Here is a 21,194-nt window from a genome sequence, read left to right as displayed (position 1 = left end):
GGGAAGTTTCTCAGAATCGGACAGGTCACTGTCGCTGCCCTGCTCTCCGCCACCACTTGGATTTACAGCTGCCTTGATTGGGTTCTGGCTCTGGAGAAGGTCCGGACTTGAGTTGGACAGGGGGCGGTGTGGAGTTGCTGCCGCATGTCTGATCCTCCTGGATTCAGGATGCCGCTGTTCTCCACATTGTCGAAGCTTTGACACCTTTCTATCCCCCACATTAGACGCCGCCTGGCACATTGCGTCTGGCGTTTTATGAGCACTAGAGGGAGAAATTAATGATTCAACCATTGTAAACAGGCACTAAATAGTTGAGTTAAATAGTTTATTATCGTTGCTGCTCACCTGGGTTGAGGGATGTTGCATTTGGTCAAGGGGTTATTAGCTCTGTGCCTTCTTCTTTGTGGGGGTCTCTGATGACAGTGAAGCAATATTAAGTCGTTTCATTTTAGCAATATCTCCTTTGTATACATGCTACTGTATGCATCTCAAGCACGGTCTTTACATTTTTTTTTTTTCACTAACCTTTTCGGAGAAGTGGTTGTTGTCTTGACTTGAGAAGGTGTTCGGGGCTTGCAATGACTTCCTTTGCAATTGGCGCCTGACCATTTTGTTGCTAAAAAGAAACAGACATTAGTACCAGAGACACAATCAATAAAAAAAATTGTAGGCATACATACCTTAGTTTTTATGAATAAAACATCGCACTTTTGTAGATATATTCTCCTGACGAAGATGTTTACATGCATTTAAATATATTTGCTTGCTTCTTTATTTGACCATATTTTTATTACTATTTGTTATACATTTGGTTTACAATGTTGTGCCTGGCTCTAGTATAAGAATTTCATACTATAATAACCTAGTTTTTACATGGTAATAGTAATAATTCATATTTATAATTTATACCCTATATATCCATAACAATAATGTATCCTGTGAATAGTATTGCATGCATGCGTGTGTTTTTATATATATATATATATATATATATATATATATATATAATTTATTCTTTTTTTTTTTCATTCTCTTTGTATTTTTCAGTTATTGTATATATTTGACAATTGTATTTTATCATTTTTATTCTCCATTTTTTCGGATTGTTACGCTTTTTTTTTCTAATGTTAATCGTCTGTAGTGAAACGAACCAAAGCCCACCAAATGAAATCCCTTGTGTATGTAAATGTACATGATAATAAACTGATTCTGATCTGCTTTCATGCTATTTTTATGACAAAAAAATCAATATGGTCCTTTATTAAAAAATGTAATCAAACGCAAATGTTATTTTCCCTTTTCTTTTCGGAATACTAATAATAAGGCAAGCCTGTATATAGCTGTTCTGCTTGTTATTTACGTCCGAGGTGTAAAGAGAACAGCCTGCCAATCGCGATTACAGCGGCATCTCGGCACAGACACAGGGACAAAGCAGCATCTCGGGAACTGTGGAATTCCAGAGAAATCGCCCCTCGCACCAGCGATCGTCTCTAAAACCGATTCCCTCCGTTCGTTGGGATCGATTACAAAATATTTGCATAAGACCTCAGGGCACCTGATAGCACCTACCTGGCCGCACCGGGCCTATTGTTGCTCCATGGAGTCCTCCCCCACTCCCCTCCACAGTGTAAGACCCTCTCCGGGCATAGTGGCACTCGCTCCTGCAGAACTGTGCCCATCCCCGATTGCAAGGGCCACCAATCAAATGATGGAGAGGGCGCTACACGACAAATACGACCGTGGGAGCGTTGCTCACGGACCGAGGCGGTTGAAATTAGTGGTGAGAATTACAGCTCTTTGAAGGGAACCGGATCCTATGGCTCCGTTCGTTTCCGAGAGCCGTTCGTTCTTTTTCTATCCCGTAACATCTGCGTATTGGCAAATTACATAAATGACACGTGGAAATATATGATACTCTCCCTAAGTATGTTATCTATCTATTTTTGTTAATATTTATTCATTTATATACTATTCTAAAAGCGTCAGACGAAAATCACAAATAAAACAAGTACTATGATTAGTTATTTTGTGCAGAACAGATACAAACATCTTACAAACTTAAACAACACAATGCAAACTGTAAAACTTGACAAAAACGAACGTCCCGTCACCCAGCGAGACTCGGTTCCCTTCGTTCCTATAAAACAGCCGCTCAAATGAACCAGATCGTTCGCGAGCATTTCGACCCGGTTCATTTGAACGGCCCTCGGCTGCTGTTGCACCAGAGACGCGTGGCTTTAACGAGGAGCCTTCGGCACCCTGCGGTGTGCCACGGGTGTTCAGGTCCATGCGACTCATAATGACGATAGAACACAATGAACTACCGCTGTATCGCGTTGCAATATTTAATGGCTCCTTTGCAATGTTAATCTTCTCACTTGGGATATTTTAAGCATGAGTGAGGGGCATTCCCTGACGGTGAGAATTGACAACTTTGACAAATCTATTGGGAATGTATGTATGAAGTAGAAGGTTAATTGAAAAACGAATGCCAGTTGTCTATGGATGTCATGGATCCGACACACTCACAGACAACATGAAAAAAATGTGTTTAGGGCAGTTCTGACATGCCGTCGTCCGAGTTTGATCCAGATCGGTCCATTATCGCCGAATCATTTGGTAAAAAGCTGTATTTTTGATCACCTCCGCAACGCCTTTCCATGCGAAAATGACGGCGGGCAGAGGTCAAATGATACCATTGCAGTCTAGTGATTGGTCAACAATCGGGACTTCACCAAGATGGCGGCACGTAGCGAGGTAACTGACGTCAGAACTTTATGGATGTCATTGATCCAACGAACCCACAGACAAAATGAATAAGATTTGTATTTGGGGCAGTTCCAACATGACGTCGTCCAAGTTTAATCCAGATCAGTTCATTATTGTGGAAGAAGTTTTGTCAACGATGGCAACCTCACCAATGTGGCGTCACCCACGTAGGTATGCTGCAACGGAAATTGCGCAAATTGAGGAACTACACAGATCACGCTACAGCGCGGCAGTGAAGTGATTAGTCAACAATCGAAACCTCACGATATTGCCACGCAAAGATAAAGTTGCGTTTGGACTTTAACTAAAATAATATAAGAAACTCCCAACCATACGAAGTTAGAAAGTGAGAGGTGTTATTTTATTATCATTAACCTTTGTAATATTCGAAAAAAATAGGTTAAAGTAAAATGCAATTGGATTAAACAAAGTGCAGAGGATTCAACATCATACATATATACGCTTCTGACATGCACCAGAGTAAGTTCTGCAAAGTAAAAACCCAATAACATCACTGTCAGAATTCATAGACCTTCCAAAGATATCAATGTATACAAACTTCCTGAATTATAATCGTCTGGTAACAATAACCATCAGTAATTACATAATACAAGGACCATGTATGTGTTCTGAAATATTTTCATTATTTTTGTGTTTTTGTCAAATCATTTAATTATATACTGTATCATCAGCAAGTGAAGTAAAGTAAACCAATTTCCTCAGTTTATTTATTTATAGGTTTATAAAATACATTATTATTGTGAAGGCAGTTTTCTGTTGATTTACAAAGTGCAATAATATAATTATATTCACCAAAAATGGATTAATAATCGTGGATAAACAATCGTGATCACAATATTGACTAAAATAATCGTGATCATCATTTTAGCCATAATCACGCAGCCCTACTTCAGAATGATCACTGCCGTCAGTTGCGGCGTAGGAAACCCACCCACAGCTGCAAACACCACCCTATCATAGAATTACACTGTAACCACGCCGGGACAAATGATCAGAAGCCAACGGACACTCATCCATTGAACTTGAACAAGCCTGGACCCTGCATATTGCTGCCTGCTGCTATATTTTAATATATGTATCATATATCACCGTATATTTGTTGTCTTATATTTGTTTGTTTACTATAGAAAAATTATTTTCTACTTAAAAATGAACATTAAGCAAACAGGTATCACTAAAAAAAAATCCCGTAGGAAAAAAACATGAACATTAGTCAAAGATTCTTCTTGGTTAGTAAATTAAAAAAAAATATATATAGAATATTCTACCATTAAGTCAGGGTAGACTTTCTTTTGCCTATTGAAACAGAAAATCAACTGATTTTGTTCTCAAGGACTGGCTTCTACTGCCTGGGATGGATTCCCGAACGGACCTACTGGGTCCAGGGGCCCAAAGGTCAGGGGGGTCCTCAAGAAAATTCGCCGGACCCCTCGCGAACAGAGAGACATTTTGTGGACAAGCAAATCAGGCAACTGTCACCTGAACACTATTGGCCCCCAAGGGCTCAGTTACATGACAGCAGACAGACAGACCGAGAGACCAACCCGTGCAGTAATAATAACAATAATGGAATCTCTTTATCGTCCTTGTTAGGACATTTTTTTGTGCATCTTATAATACATATAAATAAACATAAAACACAGAGACTGCATTTGCGACAAATATCTGTGGCATGCTTACGGAAATACTTAAATATTTGCTATTAGAGGAATAATGACTTCTGAAAGTGACCGAGGTAATGTGCTGCACCATAAATCTCCTCTTATCTTGAGGTTAGGAGTTCATGTTACGAGGAACATAGAATGTGGTTGGAATGTAAGACATTAATTCCCCAAATATTTAGAAAGCTAAATCACCCAATAAGGCAAAGCAAAACAACAATACCTTATCTGAGCCAGTTAAAACAATATCAAATGCCTCAAATAGCCAAACCATCTGCCCTCCTGTAAACAGAGGGAATTTTCTGCGAGGAACTACAATAGAAGTAAGAACTGAATGCATCCTGAATGCGACTGAGAGCGCTAGTCTTGTGGTTCAGCGAGAATCTAAAAATATTGACGCTACACCTCCTCTTCCCCGTTAGGGTTTCATGTTAAATGTCAGAGGTTAAACTCACAGGGTGGGAGCAGCGAAGTACCATTTCTTGTGTGTGGAGTTGTCAGCGCTTTAACAAGAGATCCTTTATCCAGGCTTTCAGAAGCTCTGCTGGTAGACCACATTTTGTATATTAAAGTTGAGTCTTTTGTTCGTTTTTGAAATTTTATTTTTCATTTTTTTATTTTATTTTAACCGGGCTCATCCTGGTTGGCGACTTTAAAGTTTGTGGGTCGAGCAGATTGGCGTCCTCTGGCAAGTGGAAGACATATTGCTGTGTTGTGGTCGCTGTTGAGGCCGGTGAACTAGGTCAATAAGGGAGACTAGGTTGTCGGAAACCAAAGATCTGGACTGTAAAAGGTGTGGCTGTAGCCTGGCTCTAAATTTTTCTTTTTTCTTTTTTTTTTTGTTTCATTTTGACATCCAACATCTCAGGATATGCATGACTCCCTACTAGAGTACCATGTTTAGGAGAAGATGTGTATTCACGTTGTGCGTGTACTGAGATCTGAATGATCGGGGTAATACAGTGATTGGGTTAGTTTCTTGAGGCGCTTTCATCGTAAACGACGATACAAAGGCATGCAAGAGAAGGCTTCTGTCGACCAGGCGGAGACCCGTCCCCAGTTCAGCGATGGCTTCGGAAGTGCCGCCGCGCCTAAAAGGATCACCATCTGTCTGAGGGAGCTCTACGATCCCAGACTTCAACCCTCCAGTGCCCCCGTCCGGATACGGCCTCCGGGTCCGAGAGCTCCAACCGTCGCCGAGCGCGCTGCGCCGAGCCCCGGCATCTCCGTCGATCTTCCGACGACGCCCATCGTGCGGAGACGAGCTCGTTCCCTGTCCCTGACCACCGAGAGAAGGAAGGCGCCCAAGAGCCCACAGGTGCGTTTTGTGGACTCGATGGGCCTGGAGCTGGAGGAGGTACGGTTCTTCAAAGCGGGACAGAACCCGCTGATCCCGCCGCACGTCTTCTCCAGGCTGCTCATGAGCTCTGAGCTGGCCTTCGGGAGGTCCCTGGAGCTTCCCCTGCCTTACTTCAAGTCTTGCTTTCCGGACAACATGGCGGCTCAGCCGGGATTCCTGCAGCGCCTCCACGGCCAGAGGGTGTGTCTGGCGCAGGTCCTGTGCTCGGAGGTGGGAATAACTGGCACCATCCGTGTGCTGAATTTAGCCTTCGAGAAGGAGATCACTGTGCACTACTCCTTCACCAATTGGAGGACCTGCACACACACAGCGGCATCCTGGGTGTCCGGTGGGGACCCGGGGGAATCTGAGTCTGAGACGGATATCTTCCATTTCTGGCTCCCCGTCCCGCCCTTCATTTTGCAACCCGGCGCCATTTTAGAGTTTGCGATCTGTTATGGAGTGGAGGGACACACCTACTGGGACAACAATGACGGTAAAAATTACAAACTCTCATGCCACAGCTACAAGCTGATTGTGCCAAGAGAATGTGAGGGCAGCATGCTACACTTTACCTGAGTGACCACACACAACCTACATGATGCGGAAGAGATGAAAGTGTTTTTATTGTTGGAAAACAATTCTTTATGATGATGATCAGACACACAGGACTCTTACTTATCACACACAACTGTACTCATTTGAAAGCTGCTTCTCGGCGTTTTCAATCTGCATGGTAGTCAGACAGTACGGCCCTTTCATCAAACATTTTCCGCTGACATCGGAGATCAGATTCCACAGAGCCCTCTGGCAGGCCGAGGAGCTTGGCTCTTGCGAGGGCATTCTTCCCCTTGCCACGCCTTCTGCAGCTGTACAATTATATCACACCGAAAACAAGCTTGTGTACAAAATCGAGCCAGTGTTTGCTGAGCAACCGTGATCAAATGGCATGAGTCGACCGATGGCTTTTTTGAAATTTTGTGCATGAGTCAAGAATGTTGCCATAAAGTTTGTATTCCCTGTTGAAAACATGAAATAAACGCACCTAGTTTGTGTAAATCTTGTGTACTGGTATGAATATGTTAACACTCGTAATGCTTATAGTAATTATCACAAAGTATGAGTCCGCTGAGGGAAATCTGACTTGACATGGGTTGAAATCAGACTTAAGTCCTAAAAAAAAGGTCACACAAACTATTTACACACACACACAGTTTTCAGACATTGAAATTCTTCTCCTAATGAGTTCTTTTTTTTATAGTACTTACTTTAAAAAAATATATTATTAGTATTTATGTATTTATTTGTTTGTTTTTACTTTTGTTCTGGCAATAGATCATTGTCCTTGTTGTGTCTCCCCTCAGTACCTGGTGAGTGGGAACATAATGATCTCAAATGGCATTTTTCATAAACAAGTGTGGTCCAGTCTACAGTAGTGTATCAAAACCATAGTTATGACCCCTAACTTTGGTAATGGTCACTACTTATCTACATATGAAATATAGATGATATAATAATAATAAAAATAACAACAACAACAATAATAATAATAATAAAAACAACAACAACAATAATAATAATAATAATAATTATTATTATTATTAAGAGTATTTAAAATGTTTGTTTTCAGACTATTAACCTAACCTATTCTGTTTTCTAGAAATATATCATTCTAATTAAGTCTAATATAAAGACTTAAAATACAATTTCCAGAAACAAATTCACCATAAAAGTGTTAATTCTGTGCTGTTAGTATACATACATAAATTCGTTTAGCCAATCATCGCATGGTATTTTGATCACGTGTTCAGAGATGCCGGCTTGGAGACATGACGGCCCTGTGATTGGATGAGTGTCGACGCAATGTCTTATGGGACTTGTAGTCGATTTACCGCCTCAATTTCTAGCACACTCAATATATACCTTCGACACTTTTTTGTTCCTCAAGGAACCGTGATGTTGTTCGTTGTGTTGCTCAATTTTCCTACCGATCAGGATAATGCCATTTCAGTCCGAGGCTTGCAACCGCTCAAAAAGCCCTTGCGAAAACAAGCTGTGAAAATATATCGGATTTTTACTTCCCGTCCGGAGTTGAGCTCGCCCCCCTTTTATGGCCCCGCCCACTCCCCCACTCAATGCACTTACGGTGGGTGAACACTAGGGGGCAGTAGTGCATTGCAAGGGCTCCCTCGTCCTCCTTACAACGTTCATTTAGAGGAAAATCTATACAGTGTGTTATAGATGGTATATTTCCAAAAGTCCTGTTGAATACGATCGCACGCAGTTTCTTTAAAATGCATTTGCATTTTCTTCACATTATTGTGTTGACTTAATCATTTCCTCTGCATATTTCTCTGTTTCATCGCTTGTTCTGTTTGCGGGTCAGTTATTTGCACTTTACCTTGGACAGCTCACCTTACAGCTCTTTGGATGAAGGCAGTGTTTCCCCCGGAGGCCGAGTCCTTTTCTCACATGGATGACATCGATGAAGTTGGTCGATTGACCAACCGCAAGCGGCGGTTTTACGCGGACTGTGCGGTCTGCATGGGGCCACCACAAGGGGGCGCCCAAGCTGCCATTTTAGCCTTTATTATTATTATTATTATTATTATTATTATTATTAATAATAATAATAATAATAATTTATATATTGTATTTTATTTTAATTGTTATTATTACTATTATTTTAGAAATTAAAATGTCTCTCTTGGTAGCCAAGCGTCCTTTCATTCTGTGTAATGGCCTAATTTATTTTACTTTTACTTCACGCATCTGGCCCCTTTTCCTCTTTAGTGCAACAGACTGATGCATTTCAATGTTAAATCCCGCCACCACAGTTTGACAAATAAAGGGGCCCCCAAAACAACATTATACATCAGGCCCCCAAAACCTGACCCCGTGCGTGTTGATGTCGTTACATAACAGCGCTATCCAGGGTCAGGACATCCCGCCCCCGCACCAGGACCCTGCCCCGCACGGAGTGCAGCAGGAAGCCCTGAGGCGGGGACCGGACAGCATCGAACCACGCCCCACACGGAGCTGCCAGCCGGCGGTTACTCATCCTCCCATTAGTCCCCGGCAGCGACACGCCCTTATGTTACAGTACGACGTACATGCGATGATGCCATCTGGTGCCCGGGCCGTGCCAGGCTCCAACTCCCTGGATCACACGACGTGTGCACGTTGATGTCAAAGCGTGGCTAAAAATGGCGCTGCTAATCTGGGGGTGCGCCAACGTAGGATATTAGCCTGTCAAGAGCTCTTTTTTGATGTATTCCACGTCACGGGTGACGTGGAGGTTTCCGCCGGCTCTATGGAAAGACCAAAGACAAGGGTTCCTCTGTAGATCAGGTCAGTTCTGATCGAATCGCATCCGATCACATCCGATCAGAACGCATCACATCACGTCAGATCACATCACGTCGGATCAAATCGCATCAGATCACATCCGATCACATCGCATCAGATCACATCCGATCAGATGGCACTTCATTCATTCCATGAGGGAAATTCATAGCGTTACAGCAAATAAAAGCAACAAACAGTGCCGTCAAAAAGTAATACAAATTAAAAAGAGATAAGAAATAACCCATATTATGTGTTATTTCTTATCATTTTAATTTTTATCGAATTCTAATTTGTATTCTAATTTTAATTTGTATTTAATTTTAACACATTATGTGCACTATCCATCCATCCACCCATCTTCACAGAGTGAAAAGGAAGTAGCGCTATGCTAACCTGTAGCGCTATGCCAAGTAGTGAGCCCTATGTGGGCAGTGTCAGTTAGCCTCCATTTAGGTCAATTGTCCACATTTTCTTGGGAATAAGAGCATTTAACAAGTCAAAGCGCACTCTTTTACCAGTTGGAATAATGCTACTTCATGTTAACTGCTGTTGATAGATGTGTGCATCTCATTTTAATTCATATCTTTCTTTTTCTTTGTGTGTTTTTTTGGCTGCTTTAACACCTGATTTCCCTTTTTAATGAAGCGCTATCTCATCTTGTGATAAATACTGGTTGTGACAGCTTCTCATTGTGGAGATTAGCATTAGGACCGCTAAAGGAATCAGTTGCTGCGTGATGAAGATGAATAAACAAGGTAAAAATACTTCTGCCCAGCGCTGGTCAACTATCTGAACCACCTTCAGCTGCTATTTAATGGACAACAGACGCCACCTTCTATTTTTCCTTTGTCTCCTAAATCTGATATTGATGAGCCGAATGGACAACAAGACAAAAAGCAGATTAGTTACAAATTGAAAATCTGTATTGTGCAGACAATAAATAGTGCTTACAAAGGGATTTTTTTTCATCTTGTACGCAGACAAAGTTTGCGTTCAGGAACATTAATGCGGCTGATATGAAACTGAACCCACTGAACGGGCAGCGGAGACGGGAGACGTGAAGTCGGAAAGGGAACGGGCGGAGTCGGTCACATGCAACATCCTCCACCCCCCCGGCGTCGGGGGGAAAAAAGCGTTTTTGTTTTTTTTAAAAGGCTGTGTTCTGAAAAGAGTCTTTTTTAAAGAGTTTATGAAAAAAAACAAAAAAAAACCTGTGTTATTTTCTGTCGAGGGGGGACAAAACAAAACAAACAACAACAAAAAAAAACAGCGTCAAAGGTGAAAGGAAAGTTGAAGGAGATGTTTCCTCTGAGTATAAGTGGAGCGGCTTTTTCGGCGGCTCCGACTCTTCTTTTATCTTTTCCTCGTTATTTGTTTTGTTTCTTCTTTTGTTAAAGGACGTAGCCTCCGAGGTACACTGCACCCAAACATCGGGACGCCCCGCTGACCGCAGGGCCCCGGGCACTGGAAGACTCCGTGCAAGGTCTCGACGGACGGGAAAAAAGCCCCAAGTATCAGCAGCTCTTCACAGAAGAAACCTTGCTAAGGCCGGTGGAACCTACGCAAGAAAGGAAAGAAAAAAAGGGACACGGTCAGAAATAACCACACTGCGGGAGTTCATCAATCAGAGTGCTATTAATAGCCTGCGGAGCGGTGCAACTGGACTCTTACGTAAGCCCAACCCAGAACCCGGGGCCAACTCTGGAAGACCTCACCGATGTCCGGACGCGGACGTTAGTGAGCACTGGAAGGGAAGGGGTGAGCTCGAAAAAAGGGCGTGGTGGCTCTACCATCTCCAGGAGGGCGTGTGGAGGTGGAGCCTCCCCGTAGGCCCCGCAAACACACATGTTTTATGACGCTGTTGTGCCAACACCGCCATGACACTGGAATCATTTGCAATTACAATTTTTGTAAAGTGCACAGTATTGCTGTTGTATTGACTTATACCAGATCTATTGACACCAATCATGTATGTACAGTATGTGCATATTATCCTATTACATTTGGCTATTTCTGTATATTCTGGCTTTTCTTTTTTATTATTATATATTTTTTATCTATCTATTCATTAATAATTCATTTATTTATTCATGTATTCATTCATCCATCCATTTATTTGTTTATTAGTTTGTTTATGAATTAATTAACTAATTAATCAAATCAATTGATTAATTAATTAATTTACTTATTTTATTTTGTGATGTGAAAATGTACTTCTTGTCGGAATAAACTCATTCTGACACTGGTGAGTAATGGTGGATAGAGCCCCACTGACCTGGTCAGGTGCTTGCTGGAGGAATGGACTTCCATCTCGTTGCTCTTAAACTCGTTCAGCTCCTTCCGTATTGCTGCCTGCGGAAAGCAAAAAAAAGAACAAAAAAAATATATATATATAGGCTGTAAGCGTAAAACGTAAGCGGCAGGGGCCGTCGCATGTCAGCACGCTGGAAGCGCTCAGATGGAAGCGCTGGGATGGAAGAATCATCGTCAGATGTTTCATTAAAAAAAAAAAAAGGACCATCTGAGGTTAGGCTTCACGCAAGACTCTCTTTTACGTAAGAGAAAAGTTAATGAGGAAGAAAAAGAACGTTGCAAAACAAATCCCATCTGTCCGCACACGTGCAGACATACAGAGTCGTGACGGATGGAAGAAGAGAAGGGTGAACACAGCTGAAGCCGGTCACATGAACTGTGGGTCTCTTTCATTTAGGAACGGGCTGGAGAATGAAACACCATCACATTTTAAATCTTACAACTATATATTTGGATAATATTCTCTCATTGTTTTCCACTGGTACTGCATAGCCATCATGTTGATGATTGGGGTTTTTTTTTTCCAATTACTTTATCCCATTGGGTATTTCTCACCCAATGGCTGAATTTTCTCACCTCATCTAAGTCGTTCTTCAGTTGATCAATATGAAAATTGACAGAAAGTGAGTGAGAAAATGGTGACTGGTTGAGGCTGAAAGTTGGCGGGGCTACAGGGAAAACCACACTGTTGACCACACGACCAGAACCACACGCCTGTTGTGCGTTTTTCTTGTCTGCTTTTCTTATCTGGCTTATCAAAGGGAACCTATGTGCGTTGATTGGCCGGCCACATTTGAGCCCCCGAGCCACCCCTTGAACAGGTGTTTGATGGAGGTGTTTGCACGTTGCCAGCATTGAAGTGAACTGTACAGGAGTTGACCACAGTAACAATGGAACCGACCCACATTCACATAATATAGTAATAATGATAATAATAATAATAATAATAATAATAATAATAATAATAAGTGTTTTACATATTTTACTAATTAATCATTATTAGATTAATTAGTAAAATATGTAAAATACTGGTACTCCTCACTTAACAACCTACCTGTTTAACTACCGTTCAGACTTACGACCAGCTCTCTGACCAGTCTCTATTGTACAGACGGGTCAGAGAGCTGGTCTAACAAGGAAAAAAGCGGTATTGTACTTCTACTTAAGTACAATACCGTGGCGTCTCAGCATCAAGCATCTCATCGCGCATCACCCTTTATATACCATATACATTATATACACTATATATACTAACTACACTAGATACCCTATATGTAATATATACATTATATATACATATATACATTATATACACTACATACACTATATATACTACATATACTATATACACTAAATATAATATATACACTATATACACTATATACAGCATACTATATACACTGTGATTACTATATACACTATATATACTATATATACTGTATACTATATACACTGTATACATTTCATCTCATCACCGTTGTCAGTGTCGTTCCCGCAGTCTGTCAGTATTCACTACACTAGCGTTGGCAATGGCCACGCCCCCCTTACCGTGAATTAACACGGGTCCTCTCTTATCGGCCAATTAGATTAACGACCTGGTGCTAGGAACGGCACACGGTCGTTACGTGAGCAGTACCTGTATATAAAATCAAATCAATCATAAAATGTTTTTGGTTATATTTTTTTGCCCTTTTAAAATTGTGGTTCTGTTATTTCTTTGGTTATATTTTGTTGTTTAACTTTAGGTTTGGTGTATGTTGTCATATTTTATGGTGTACAGTCAACCAATTTTGGAATATTTTTGCCTATTTTCTCCAGTGCAAGCTGTTGCTGACACGGCAATTTCCCTCCGGGGATGAATAAAGTATCTATCTATCCATCCATCTATCCATCTATCATATAATAATAATAAATAAATACACACACACACACCTTGTCCGCGGCAGACAGCCTGGTCCAAGGCTTGTCGGCTCGCCGGTCATAGTCCTGAGCTTTGGCCACTTCCACGTAGTCGCTGAAACGGATTAGGATCTTCCTATCCCGCAGCTCGTCCACCGTGGGTCGCTGGTTAAGCTGCAGGACAAGAGGCGATGGAGGGACTTAGATTCCCAGTGGATGAAGAGTATCAAATAAAATGTGCACAGCCTGGGGCCTATATGTGTGTGTGTGTGTGTGTGTGTGTGTGTGTGTGTGTGCGTACAGTAGGATGGTTTCATTCCCGTCAGGCCTCCAGAGCCGCATACCTTTCTGTTGAGCCGCTGCTTGATTTCCCTCCGCTCCTCCTGCTCCGTCTGGTCATTTCTTTCTGTTGGGAGAAAAATACAAAACAAAAGAAATTCAACCGTCAAGCTCACTTCACACCGAATCCGTAATCACATCCGACGGTGGGATCCTCCCTCGAGTGGCCGTCGGATGGACTGTGGATGAACTTTTTCCGGGACAACAGCGAGTAGTTTGCTCAGCTGGACATTTACAATGTTCCATGAATGAGAGTTTAAAACTCAGTTTTGTTTGCAAAGTGCAAACAAAAACCCCCCACACAATTCACTTATATAAAAAGAGATTTATTGATAGTGGATATGGTGACCAACGTTAACGTTTATAACGTCATTATTTATAAATACGGGAGTTAAATGCGATCGCGTCACTTGCGGTCGTACTGTCAGACCCAGGGCCTCGATCGGGCGCGGAGATTCCGCAGCATGTCATAGATTTTCGTGTGTGAAGTCCAACTCTCCGCAGGAATGAAATGAAAATAAATGATGGGTGACTAACAACTCATTTAGATGTGACTCAGTTTCATAATGAACGGCATCAATGTTGTACCAGGGGACGGGGACTCGTGGAGTGGCTTTCAGTCAGCTTTGGAGGGGAAAAGTCAGAGTGTGTGTGATTGTGTGAGAGAGAGAGAGAGAGAGAGCGAGAGAGAGAGAGGAAAGAGCAGGGAGCGTCATGGAGGCTAATATTCTAAGGGGGCATAATTAGAGCACCAGCAACATGGTGACATGTAATGATAAATAAGTAGACAAAATTATTAAGTAAATAAATGATTAAAAAAAATAATATATATATATATACAGAATATACAAAATGTGATACGATGCACAGGATAAATTATTGTCATGGTATAAATTGTAAATATGTATTATGTACTATGTACTAATTGACTAACTAACTTCTCTCTCTCGCTCTCTCTCTTTCTCATCAGATCTGAGCTGCAGCATTTTTCGTGCGATACAGCTGGTGTGGTAGCTTCAAAGCGAGAATGGCAGCTGTCACTCTGTGTCTGAATCTGTCGAATGTCACCTCTCTCCTTCTTTGTGGGGTTTTTTATCGAGCCTTTGCAGCATGACCAAAATCATTGCAAAGATTGTAGCGGTGCATGGAGGTGGAGGGGGTGGCGCTTTCAAATTAAACTTTCATCCCTCTGGCCTTGATGTGGGCATGGTGTCCTGATGGCAAAAAATGTTCCAGTGTTTCATGTTTTTTTTTTTTTTTCTTTAATACACCATTCCCTCAGATAAGGGAGGATGGAGAGAGAGAGAGAGAGAGAGAGAGAGATTAAAAGAACAGCTGCAGAGTAGGACTCACAGGTGGTGTGGCTGTGCTTGTGTGGCACTTAAATACACAATAGATAAATAAACTGTATAATAAATAAAAAATAAATAAAAAATAATAAACAAACAATAAATAAATAAATACACACGTGTTTCATTATGATCTATATATATATATTTTTTTTATTGGGGTTGGGTAATCTAATATTTGCTTGGTTCAACACACGTTTTAACAATAGGAGCAGCAGGTGCACTTAGTTTGGGTTGAAATCATTTTTTGGGGGGAGAAATGTGCTTTTTTGCAGGTTATTTTAGAGCCTGTTCATCAACGCAAAAACATAAACCATGCACGAGTTTGTCATCGAAACTGAGAGAACTAATCATTACAGCAAAGTGCGTGCAGGCATTTGAAAACGCGTTAATTATAATAATTTATTAATAATATACAAAAATATTTGCATATTGGAAAATGTGTATAAAAAATATATATGTTACTCCTTATAATATGAGCCATTTTTTGGATCACGAATATAAAAGTACGCACGACAAGCAGTGAGCTTATAACGATGATAAATAAATGTAGGAATAAAAAAGATATAGAAAAAATGAAATGATAATAACAAGATAATAATTCATAATCATTTAAAAAATGATGATAATAAAAATTGATCTAAACAAACAAATAGCTAAATCAACATATCCTGAAACTTGTTTCTGCGAATACTCACGTTTCAGTATGTTTCGACTTTCCAGCTCTTCCACCGCTGGCCTCTGGCTCAACCTCCTACGGAAAAACACCAAGATTACGTTCTGGACCATTTTCCAGCGCAGTTTCTTTTCTTTCTTTTCTTTCTTTTCTTTCTTTCTTTCTTTCTTTTTTTTTGGTACAGTCTTTTCAGTTCAGTCACGCCGTTCCACGAGCACCTCGGACGCCGCCGTGTGTGGAGCGGAGCACCGGGCTCTACACATGGTAGAATAAGTAAAACACCAGGTCCCGTCTGGAGCCCAAACCGACACTTCTCCTCCGACCGACTCCGCAACGCATCCACATCGGGGCTCGGAGCGACGACACCCCGGCAGGAAGAGAAGATATGTTGCCCGTGGGGTGGAGCGGCGCAGAGAGGGATGCTCCGTGGGGTACGGGCGCACCCTGCCTGGCAACCGGGGGGAGACTGAGCGGAGTGACGCTGCGGACGAGGCGGACGAGGCGGTGCGTGTGTGCGTCGTTGACGAGGGGGGCGGGGCCCGGGAGGAGATTCCCACGCACACCCTTTCGCTGCTGCACAGATTACCGTGGAAATGAGTTCAACCCCCCCCCCCCCCCCGAATATTAATATTCAGTTACCCATGCATACATGCATATTTGGGTTTTTATTTTCCTAAGATATATTTTCTATCGTATTGTTTTTTTTTTTTTTGTCATTTGATCTTTTTTTGGTTTTGTTTGATACCTTATTATAATCTAAATGATATGCATTGGAATAATAATAATAATAATAATAAATATAGCTGCAGGCAGCAATACACAGGGGCCTGTTTAGTCGTATTTGGCACGTATTACAGGTTTCCGAGGTTCCATCGCGCTGCGGAGAACCTGTCGTGATCGAGGGTTGCTCCGAGTCCGCCGTGTCCACATCAAAGTCGGGGCGAAGGGACAGCGGTTTTTTTTAATGTAGATTTAGTTTTTTGGAAATAAATAGTGCATAAATAAGCACAGTGTTGGCTTTAAATGAAGCGTCAAATGTTGTCAGTTATTGTCAACGTTTTAAACATGCTTTTAAGTACGTCGCTTCGCTGGCTCATGTGTTTGACCAATCACCGTGCACTTACTGTACGTCACTGATGTCCCTCAAGAACAGTGTTTTAGCAATTACGTCCGTTCCTGGATCATGCTGCGCGGGCACAAAATAAAGGGATGGTTCCTCGAAAGGTTCTTAGAGCTTCCTGCGGTGCGAAAACGCCTTCTGTGACGGATTACAGTTTTCGGGGTGTTGTAAAATTCAGCACGAGTGACAGTTTTCCGAGTTTCCTTTAAACACAGCATTGGCTCGGGTTGTGGTACTCAACCTTTCCCAGGTCAGGAACCACATTAACAAAAAATATTTTCGCAAGAGCCACATTTCCGAAACGTCCCTTTCCTCCATCAAACCATTATGCATTTTAAAACAAGGCTACTAGTAATATCTTATAAAGGAATGAAAAGCATGGTGTATGTAATACTAGCAATTTATTATTAGTATTACCATTACCTTATTATTATTACCATGTTTTTATTACCAGCTTCTTGCTGAAATTGTTTTCCCACTGTCACACAGATTTTCTCGCACACTGAAAACAAAGCGCTAGAATAGGTTCCTATTTATTAATTGCATTAAGGCTGTTGTGGTGCTTGCAATGTGAAAAGCCGTCCGTTGCGCAGTCGGTCCTGTGATAAGTTGTGGCTCCAGGTTACAAGTTATATACGGTAATAATATAATGAAATACAAATAATGAATAATAAAATTGCCAGTGGAAACCAGGTGATCAGCCATTGATCACTCAGTTAACAGATCATTGATCACTACCTGGAAACCGATCTCTATAGATGCGCTCTCTCTCCAAGCCGTCATAGGTTGATGTGTCTAATGGCACATTCAGTTTTGAATACTACAGACAATATCTCAGACCAAATGTATTGAAATACTCTTTTAGAGGTTTTTTTTTATAATATTTTAAATAACACTTTAAAGAGCCTCAACTAGTCATAAAAGAGCCGCATTCGGCTTGAGTGTCACTGGCCTACGCCTAGCAAACGCTTTGCAGTCCACAGGGCGCAGGCTGCTGGATGCCAATGAGTTCCAAGAGATGAAGCTTGGACTTACAGTATATAACTTCGGATGATGATGTCACAAAGCGGCTCACTCCTGAAACTAATCAAGGCGCGTGAACTTTCGTCTACTTTTGGTAAAATTACAAGTCTATCACTCGTTCCTGCTCTAAATATACTTTGATATTAATCATGCTCAAACTACCAAAGAGACCTCAACCATGTCTGTGTGTACTGCGGTTTTTCAGATACTTTTATCAACTGCGGGCTGGACCACTAATAGCTGGTATAATATTTGTATATTGCAAAAATAAATATATGTATTTTTTTATTAGTTTATATTTTTACCTATTTGTTCTAATGTGAGCTGCTATCTATCTATCTATCTATCTATCTATCTATCTATCTATCTATCTGTCATTATTATTAATTATAAGAGATTAGTGTTCAAACAGAACCAGGTGACACTTTCAAAATTAAAGATATAATTGTTTTTCTTTTTTTTGTTGAATTCATATTATGTAAAAACAATAACGACAACAAGAAATCATTTTCCCCATTCTTGATCAAATATTAAGATACTTAAGGTGAATTTTGCAGGTATTTCTTACAGTATACAAAAGAAAAGCTATAGCCAACCTATGATCCAGCCCTTGTAATAGCATGCAAGCACAATGTGAGCTCAATATGAGCAAATGTCACACGACCAAAGTGGTTGACATTTTAAAATAGGCCTATAGGCATTTTAAGTGTGTGGTTTGATTTGGACTATACACCCGGCACAGACAGTGTAAGATCATATTTGATTAGCAGATTAGAAAATACCACAGGTTTTCTTTGAATTCCAGACCACCTGGATTTGGAAATACCAGAAATAACTTCCCAGAATAAATCTCTTTCTCTGACCCCCCCAACCCCAACTTTGAAATGACCGTAATACCGGGTCTGGCTCACAGCTGTCAATAACAGCATTTGGTGTCGATGCCACACCTTTTAATTCCCCAGCCGATGTCCCTGAGCCCAACCCAAGAGCTCAGGGACATCGAAGGTTATATGAAAAAAAATGTTTTTACTCAATTTCTTAAACACATTCCAAATCTTAAATGGATGAATAGCCAGACATTGTTTATCCCAGGCGTTAGCCTGGGTGGGCGAAGGCCAGCAGCAGCGAACACTTTGTACTCGGCAGCTCCCACAGCAGAACACCGAGTCTTATTGAAATGGGCAACAACAGGCCATCTGGGGGAATGAATACATGTAATAAAAACACAAATCTTGTTTGTGATGTGTCTGTGTGAAAACCATCTCCTTATTTTTATTTAAAGGCGCTGAGAGAAAATGTAAATATCATGATGCAGGCATTAACAACTATTGCCCCTTACTAATTGAATAGCTATGTATCTGTACACTGCATAAGTCATGCTGTTTAATTCAATTACATTTTTATTTCGTCTTGATGTTTGTTGAAGTTCCCGATACACATCTTTGAAGCATCCACATTTTGGCCCCCCAAAGTATGCGCGATGATAAAAAATACAGAAAAAAAACACAATTTTCGTGATGTCTCTGCTGTGACCGGAATCAGCGGTCTCAGGGATACAGAGATATCTTGTAGTAGAGGGGGATTTAATGGAATAAATGGAGTGGAGGAAGAGTAGAAGATGCGGTCAGAAGTAGACGGCATCTGGGTCAACTGCACTTCCGATAGGAAATCTGCTCTGACTTTGCCATGCCGCCAGGAAAAAAACCCGAAACAGAATTCCATTTCATTGAGAGATTCTAGAGAGAGAGAGAGAGAGGGAGAGAGAGAGAGAGAGAGAGAGAAAGAGTGGGGCTAAAAAAGCAAGAATGGCTCTAAATGGGCCATAAGTTCAAGCGTCCTGCAGCGATTTGTTCTTGGCGAGCACTCATCCACTCAGTCAGAGGTAAAAGTTCCTCATTGGTTGGACAACTCACCAGCGTGTCAGAGCAATGAGCCATCTGCAGGAGCAGAGGCTGATGGGAATGTCAGCCCCGGCTGAAGCGCCGTGAGGAGAAGGGGATGAGTCAGTGTGCCACGGGGCGGGCAGCGGCCCCGGCCGATGCGCAGCGAGGTGTGTGCTAATGCCCGGCTCCCTCTCCTGGGCGGTGAGGAGGCCCGGGGACAGAGAGGTGCCAGGGCTGGATGTGCCTCCCAAGTGGAGCAGGTCGCCAGAAACAATTAAAGGAACGCTTTTCATCTCCCAGAACCGGAAGCTCCGCCTTTATGTAACTCGGACTGAAGCAGGGACTCAAGTATGTCCAGATCTCGGGGCGTGTTTTTGAGCGTCGACCTCCAACCATCCTCCCTTGTTACTGGACAAGGAAACCTGATGTGCGGATTCGGCACAAGACTGGACTGAAGAGTGCTGAATGGGTTTCGATGGTTTTTCGTGATCGCCGCACCACACCAAACCAAACACGTTATGTAGTCCAGGCAACTAGAAATACTACTTTCACAAATGCTCTGCAACCGACTTCATACACAACTTTTTTTAAATCGATCGTCTGTGAACTGGTTTGCCAGTTTGACTTCACGGCTTTGCCCTTTACTGGAGGTTCACGGTTCAAAGAGCAATGCATGTCGGAGCTCTGCACGAGCCCTTCTGGCCGGAGGGTGAAGGGGGGCAGAGGAGACAACTTCAAACGGCACCGTGGAGCTTAAAACTTCGTCCCTCAGATGCGGTGAACTTTCACGTCCAGCCCACAAAGCAGCACCAGCAGAGGCGACTCAGAATGCATTGCCCTATTATTGACACAACATCAGAATTGCTCCCTAGACCCTACAAAAAAGTGTAATTTGCTGTTCATTCAACATCCATAATGGAGTGCGAAGGTTAAACTGCATTCCAAATCATATAAGTCTTATATATCTACCGTGACAAGCCTCAACTGACTGGATAAACGTGGCTCGAATGAGACGATGAAAGTCCTGCCCATTTGGGAACATAGCAACACCACCTTATTTAAAAAGATCAATGGGTGATAAGCACATCCTTACTAACACTCGCAGTTAACTCGGGAGCCGGAATCAATGCCGTGGGTGGATAATATCCAAATCAAGCCAAACGGGGCGTGTATTTATAGTCGAGGCAGCGCTACGGTACGATGATCGGTCGCCAGATGTCATCGGTCATGGCGCCGTTGGAACAGTGGTCACAAAAGGATGAGAAAAATTTGGGGGAGCCGAGCTCTCGCCATGTGGGTGAAGAGGCATTGTGCTCCCGTGACGCTTCCATGAGAGGGAGGGCAGAAGGATCTTTAGAGATAAAAATAGATAAAAGCCGCCATTGGAAATTAATCACCACATGCAGAACAGCGGGCGGTCTCAGGCCCGGTGACAACCTGCAATTTCGGGGATT

At 41.9% G+C, this 21,194-nt stretch overlaps 2 protein-coding genes and 1 long non-coding RNA gene across 5 annotated transcripts in view; 1 reads left to right on the top strand and 2 right to left on the bottom strand.

Annotated features, from left to right (window-relative positions):
- Positions 1-345: 345 nt before the first annotated feature.
- Positions 346-1,624, bottom strand: LOC307230097. The gene is made up of 3 exons (XR_013844153.1): positions 1,570-1,624; positions 526-616; positions 346-413 (listed from the first exon to the last, which is right to left on the bottom strand). It is a non-coding gene; the product is annotated as an uncharacterized lncRNA (long non-coding RNA).
- Positions 1,625-4,949: 3,325 nt separating this feature from the next.
- On the top strand, positions 4,950-14,777 carry ppp1r3db (protein phosphatase 1, regulatory subunit 3Db). Of its 3 annotated transcripts, none has more exons than XM_080000255.1 (2): positions 4,950-6,286; positions 14,660-14,777. In XM_080000255.1, exons 1-2 carry the CDS (start codon positions 5,467-5,469, stop codon positions 14,701-14,703), a joined length of 864 nt encoding a protein of 287 aa, XP_079856381.1. In that variant the 5' UTR covers positions 4,950-5,466; the 3' UTR covers positions 14,704-14,777. The 3 variants fall into 3 exon arrangements, with proteins under 3 accessions (XP_079856381.1, XP_079856380.1, XP_079856379.1); XM_080000254.1 differs by lacking the exon at positions 14,660-14,777 and adding an exon at positions 10,536-10,666; XM_080000253.1 differs by lacking the exon at positions 14,660-14,777 and having other exon boundaries at positions 4,950-6,830.
- The window catches only part of phactr3b (phosphatase and actin regulator 3b), a gene marked incomplete at its 5' end in the record, with an annotated part of 38,228 nt that continues 27,594 nt past the window's right edge, over positions 10,561-21,194 (bottom strand). The window contains 5 exons of the mRNA XM_080000252.1: positions 10,561-10,696; positions 11,414-11,490; positions 13,384-13,524; positions 13,695-13,756; positions 15,737-15,792. Of these exons, the coding sequence (XP_079856378.1) occupies positions 10,681-10,696; positions 11,414-11,490; positions 13,384-13,524; positions 13,695-13,756; positions 15,737-15,792 (352 nt within the window). The 3' untranslated portion in view covers positions 10,561-10,680. The remainder of the gene's footprint in view (positions 10,697-11,413; positions 11,491-13,383; positions 13,525-13,694; positions 13,757-15,736; positions 15,793-21,194) is intronic.

Source organism: Zeus faber (genome assembly GCF_960531495.2).
Source record: "Zeus faber genome assembly, chromosome: 5".
NCBI lineage: Eukaryota > Metazoa > Chordata > Actinopteri > Zeiformes > Zeidae > Zeus > Zeus faber.
The sequence above is the reverse complement of the archived record's forward strand: the minus strand, read 5'-3'. Positions and strand labels throughout refer to the sequence as shown.